At 38.5% G+C, this 6,000-nt stretch overlaps 2 protein-coding genes across 2 annotated transcripts in view; one reads left to right on the top strand and one right to left on the bottom strand.

The window, feature by feature from the left end:
* Positions 1–2,098, bottom strand: part of LOC136882161 (uncharacterized) — a 106,892-nt gene extending 104,794 nt beyond the window's left edge. The window contains exon 1 of the mRNA XM_067154713.2: positions 1,965–2,098. The gene's annotated coding sequence lies outside the window, so the exon portion shown is untranslated. The remainder of the gene's footprint in view (positions 1–1,964) is intronic.
* A 678-nt stretch (positions 2,099–2,776) lies between these two features.
* Raf (Raf oncogene) lies at positions 2,777–5,608 on the top strand. Its single transcript, XM_067155081.2, has one exon. The coding sequence runs from the start codon at positions 2,860–2,862 to the stop codon at positions 5,041–5,043; it is 2,184 nt and encodes a 727-aa protein (XP_067011182.1). The 5' UTR covers positions 2,777–2,859; the 3' UTR covers positions 5,044–5,608.
* The last annotated feature ends 392 nt before the right edge of the window (positions 5,609–6,000 follow it).

Below are 6,000 nucleotides of genomic sequence, written 5' to 3' on the forward strand. Positions count from 1 at the left end.
TTACATTGCAAAACATTCGCGAATATAAACTCCCTTACACATTACAGGCTACATATGAAGGATTATTAATACCTGTCACCTCCACAATGACAAGACAAATTTGTAAACATGTCAATAACTAATGACATATATATTTTTCATAACACTATATGTAGTCTACAATTTGACAAATTTAACTTTTTACCTGTCAGTTCAAAAGTTTTATGAAAGACATATTTGCAAAATAATCGTAAAAATATTACAAAATTACTTGTAAGTTTTTATGAAACACTAATTTGTTAAAATATAAACCTATCTCGTAATTTCCTGTCACATTTCATCTCTAAAATTGTAACTTTTTTGAAACAGGTTCCTGGTCAACTTGATCAAGTTGTAGAGACAGAAAAAAATCACTATCATGATGCTGCCCAGCAGGGTACGAAAGGTGATATCATACAATTTCTAATAACTAGATTGCGTGCCAAAAGTCTGGATCCAATTCTAAACCTCTCAGCAGTGTTCATATATTATTAAGTGAGGGCATATGACGCTGTTGATTGCGATTCGCCCGTTGGATGGACACGTTAAGCCGCGAACAGACCCCTTGGTGTTATTCGACAGGAGGAGGCTATGTGCCGACACCGGGTTTCACTCTGACTTACGCTACAAAACGCTTCTCAGAATGAGAGCCTCAGGACGTAAATATGCTGGCTGAAAGACTGAACTGAAGCGTTCCCTCTTCCACAGCAAAATAGTGTAATCTTTCAACGAAGCGACAATATCCTGGGCTATTGTTTGCAAACAATGATTACGTTTATTAAAACTGAAAATATCGAAAAGTAAAGCCTACTCGACAGAATTGCCGAATAATTATAGATTTTGTCGATGACAATCCGACTTGGTTGTCATACCCACATGAGCAGTTCAAGGTTATGAGTACATTGATTCTATTTGGTTCGTCAGACCCACAGAAGTTCAAGGTTAAGAGTATATTCAATGTAGGTCAATAATCGCAATCGGAAACATAAGTTGTTTTTAATATACTTTCTGACGACATATTCTATTTGACAAATTATAGATCACCACAAATAGAATGAAAAACAAAAAACAAACAGTACACGGCGCTATTTAAAGTACAGTAAAAATACGGTCAAGTCGCTCATTACAGCTTGTTCCTGCAAATAATTCTTTTGCTATCTGATCTTCCTTCCAGAAATTTCGTTTTTTCATCACGACGTAAATATGCTGGAGGAATGATTGAACTGAAGCGTTCCCTCTTCCAGAGCAAAATAGTGTAATCTTTCAACAACGAATCAACAATATCCTGGGCTATTGTTTACAAACAATGATTACGTTCGAAATGCTTTATGAGCACATTAGATAAACATGTATAAATTTTCGTAAAAATGAATAATTTTTTGTTGCGGGAAGTGAGTAATAGTTGCGTCAGACAACTTTAAACTTCTGTATTTGTATGTGACGCACGGGAACAGCTGTTTAAAGCTCCATTCCCAGGATCCCATTGAGCCCAGGATCCTAATGCGCCTGACGTAACAACCAAAGAGCGGCAACTTCTACACAATCGTTATATTGACAGGATTAATGATTTGCAATGAAAACCAAAACTTCGCAAAATATTGGCGATTAATGTCGATACAAAGATACAAAGCAATAAACTTAAATGTATTTCATATGGAGTCGTAGCAAAAGGTGGAAATCTTACGCCTTAAAAACAGCTTACTAATCCATAAACTGAAAAAGTATGCCTAAAAGAGTAGCACTTGATATGATATAATAGTTCCATTAATTTAACACGGTTACACTGGAAGAAAAGCAGCTCGATGCAATCCATTTATTTTCTAGACGGATAATATTCTCATAAGTACCATTGTGTTTTAACTTGTCATTACATTCCAATTCATGAAAGTAAACACCATCCATGTTTCTACAGACGCCCAAGAATTTTGGCGAGCAATATTTCTTACCTTACACAATCGATGGTACCGTACGACAATACACACAGTAGTAACAGAATCAATCAGATTTCTCTGCACCACAAAACAAGCCATATAACTTCACAACAAGGTAGTGTTTTACTTGCAACTCCACCCCTTCCCTATTTTCAACGATGTTATTGCAAGAAGAGAAATTGCAGAATCCTCTGGCAATATCTAAAATACAGTATTACACCGCTAGAGACTGCTGGCATCGTCTAATGATATTCTGGGGTTAATGATTGGAGTTCAACTTGTACAATAATTATCTAGTCACGATAACTTTAAGAACAAACATTGAAAATGTTCCTAGTAAGGTTGATGCGCTTCTTTAGCAAATATCCATTTAACTAACACCCTCCACTTTAGATATGTTGTTTCCACAATATGCGAATTGGAAAGTAATTTCCTCATGCAGAGGCGTCTGTAATAAATTCTTTCCTTTCCCTTTCTGTTAATCCTAAATACAATTTATTTATAAAATTAGACCGCAGAAATCAAAAATTTATGCTCTGGATTGCAGTAACAAGTGTTCTACTTTTACTCTCTTACCTACCTGAACACCTGATACTTGTTTCATGAAGTATGGCTTTAACATGGATTAGTTAGAACATACTATTGTATATGTTTTTAAAATAATATAATTAATTTTCTTTTTCATTAATGATACTTCGATACAGATTGGCCGTATTTACAAGGGGGTACTTTAAGAAATAAAGACATAATTTGACTATAGATTTGGATTGTACCAGTTATTCTTTGGCGAAATGAAAATGGTGAACAATTATTATTTTCGTGCATGAAATAAATTGAAAATCTAGTCATATCTCGTGAGATCGTAAGTAGACAGTAGTCATATCTCCAAGGCAGTGTTTGTGGAACGGAAATGGCAGTCATCAGAGAAGCGAGATTTAACGGAACAGTTCCTACGCTATCACTAAATTCACCAACACAGACAGCTGAGGCTGAAGACATAGATCCCTTACACGATGAACTGCACAACATTCAAAGTATGATTCGTTTGACAAGGAAAAATATTGACGCATTGAATGCCAAATTTGCAGGGTTCCAACATCCACCATCTATGTACTTAGCAGAATACCATGAATTAACTAGTAAACTTCATGACTTCAAAGTGAAAGAGCAAGAACTGATAGAGTTAATAAGCAATGGACATGAGAGCCCTGAAGAAATCAGTCAGGTTCATGATCATGGAAGTGGTGGTGATAGTTCACCCAAGCTGGTCCCTAGATCTCCTCTGAAATCTGTGGTTCGAGCACACTTACCCAATCAGCAAAGGACTAGTGTTCAAGTGAGGCCAGGTCAGACTTTGCGGGAAGCTTTAGCCAAAGCTATGAAATTACGGAAGCTTACTCCTGAAATGTGTGTAGTGTATAAAGTAGGGACGAAAGTCCATATACCATGGGAAGCAGATATATCTTCTTTAGAAGGTGAGGAGATAAGTGTTGAGATCTTGGACAAGTTCTCGATCACTACAAGCATTTCCCATAACTTTGTACGGAAGACATTTTTTTCATTAGCATTTTGTGAGTGTTGTAGCCGTCTACTATTCCAAGGATTCTACTGCAGAACTTGTGGGTACCGTTTCCATCAGCGCTGTGCATCAGGAGTTCCTGCTCTGTGTCAGCAGGTTCGCATGCAGGATACTTATTATCAGATTCTGCTGGCTCAGAATCCAATATCTTCTGCTGGGATCCTCCACACTCCTTCAGGATTTGCATCGACACATACTTCATCACCAAGTCAAGCACAGGCCATTCCCCGAAGACATCATCCCCCTACACTTGGAACCCGGGAACGATCAAGTTCTGCACCTAATGTGTGTTATAACCTAGTCAGCCATGCAGGAGATGCATCTACTTTGGATGACTTTGCCAGCCGGATGACACGCTGTAGTCCCGTTCCACCAGGACCGGCAGGAACACTCGTCATGTGCAGTCCGGGTAGCAGTCCTACCAAACCATCTCACAGCCAGAGTGCGCAGGCATCTCCCACAAATACGCTGCGACCTTGGCGTCCTCGTGCACGCAGTGCAGATGAAAGTAGCAATAAGGTACGTACTCCTAGAGAATCCATAGAGGATTGGGAAATACCTGCTGATGAAATTCTTATTGGACCTAGAATTGGGTCAGGGTCATTTGGAACTGTTTATAAAGGACACTGGCATGGACCTGTAGCTGTTAAGACATTGAACGTGAAAGATCCAACACCTACTCAGCTGCAAGCATTCAAAAATGAAGTTGCAGTCCTGAGAAAGACCCGGCATGTAAATATTTTGTTGTTTATGGGCTGTGTTAGCAAACCACAATTGGCAATTGTTACTCAGTGGTGTGAAGGTTCTAGTTTGTACAAACATCTACATGTCTCTGAAACCAAATTTGAATTGCTTACCCTCATCGAGATTGGTAGACAGACTGCCCAGGGTATGGATTACCTTCATGCGAAGAATATAATTCACAGAGATTTGAAGAGTAATAATATTTTTCTTCATGACGATCTCACAGTTAAGATAGGAGACTTTGGCCTAGCAACTGTGAAAACACGCTGGTCTGGTTCACAGCAGTTTCAACAACCTACTGGCTCAATTCTGTGGATGGCACCAGAAGTAATTCGCATGCAGGAGGAAAGTCCGTACAGTTTCCAGTCTGATGTATATGCATTTGGGATTGTGCTGTATGAATTATTAGCAGGACAGTTGCCATATTCAAACATCAATAATAAAGATCAAATCCTGTTTATGGTTGGACGAGGTTACTTAAGACCAGATCTTAATAACCTGCGCTCTGACACTCCAAAAGCTCTCCGTAGACTTACAGAAGACTGTATTAAGATGAAAAGAGATGAGCGTCCTCTCTTCAGACAGATTCTTGCTTCGTTAGAAAGTGCTTTACGTCTTCTACCCAAAATCCATCGATCGGCATCAGAACCGACACTCAATCGAACCCAACTCCAATCCGATGATTTTCTCTATATGTGTGCTTCACCCAAAACTCCTATCAATTCTCAATTCGGAGCATTTCCTTTCTATTCTGTTGGTGGCATTATTTAAAAGGAATTATGTTTATGTATATATACACGTGTGTTTGTGTGAATATTTGTGTATATATTGTATGTATGTGTTTGGACTTCAACTGTATTTTGATATCTGTGTAAAGGTTGTTTGTTTTTCTTGTTTTGTTAGCTGAGTGAGATGATGATGGGTTAATTCCATTACTTTATGATATCACTTTTACTGCAAGTGACAGCGAAGCTTCAAATTCATTGTAGGGACACCCTGGAATATGGTGTGAATGCACCATCAACTGTACATACTGTAGGTTTTTTTAAATTAAACTACCTTATTACTTGTTAGAGGAAGCAAGGAAAGCAGTAGTAGAACTAAAGGAAATTCTCATGTCGTACAAGTTTTATTTAAAGATGACACATTCAGATTATTTTATGAAACGAGAAATGACTGAAATTTATAGATGAAGATTACTTGTAATATAATATTGATCAAAGGAATTCTTGAGGACAGGGCTGTAGATGGCTGCCATTTTTGGATCACCTTCTTTTGACCATAAGCTTGTCAGAGATACCGTTGTACCTGTAAGTCTTGCTTACGCCTTCCAGTATTCAGGCTGCAAGCCTCCGTGAATTAACTGTGCATCTCCACAGCCCAATGTTTCCTACTAGCTTTGTGGCCTTGGTTAGTTCCACACCTTTTATGATTAGATCATTAAAAATGGATTAATCATTATTGCGATGGTCTCCCATGGCTTCTCTTATCTTACATGGCCAAGTCCATTATTCTCCTTGCTAACCTATCATCCTCCACTTGCCTCACATGTCCCCACCATCACTTGGCCTTATATCCTCATTCTGGGTACCCTATGGCTGCTGTTCCCATCTGTTTTTGCCTGAAATAATTCTCGCTACTTTCATGTCCATTACTTTCTGCTTATGAATAAGATATCCTGTGCCCACCCAGTTTTCACTCCAGTACTGCAGAGTTGGTCTGAAACCT

The sequence above is a fragment of the Anabrus simplex genome, chromosome 10 (genome assembly GCF_040414725.1).
Source record: "Anabrus simplex isolate iqAnaSimp1 chromosome 10, ASM4041472v1, whole genome shotgun sequence".
Classification (NCBI taxonomy): Eukaryota; Metazoa; Arthropoda; class Insecta; order Orthoptera; family Tettigoniidae; genus Anabrus; species Anabrus simplex.

Excerpts from the sequence above, each read along its gene's own strand:
- Raf (XM_067155081.2), top strand. The coding sequence starts at position 2,860 with ATGGCAGTCATCAGAGAAGCGAGATTTAACGGAACAGTTCCTACGCTA.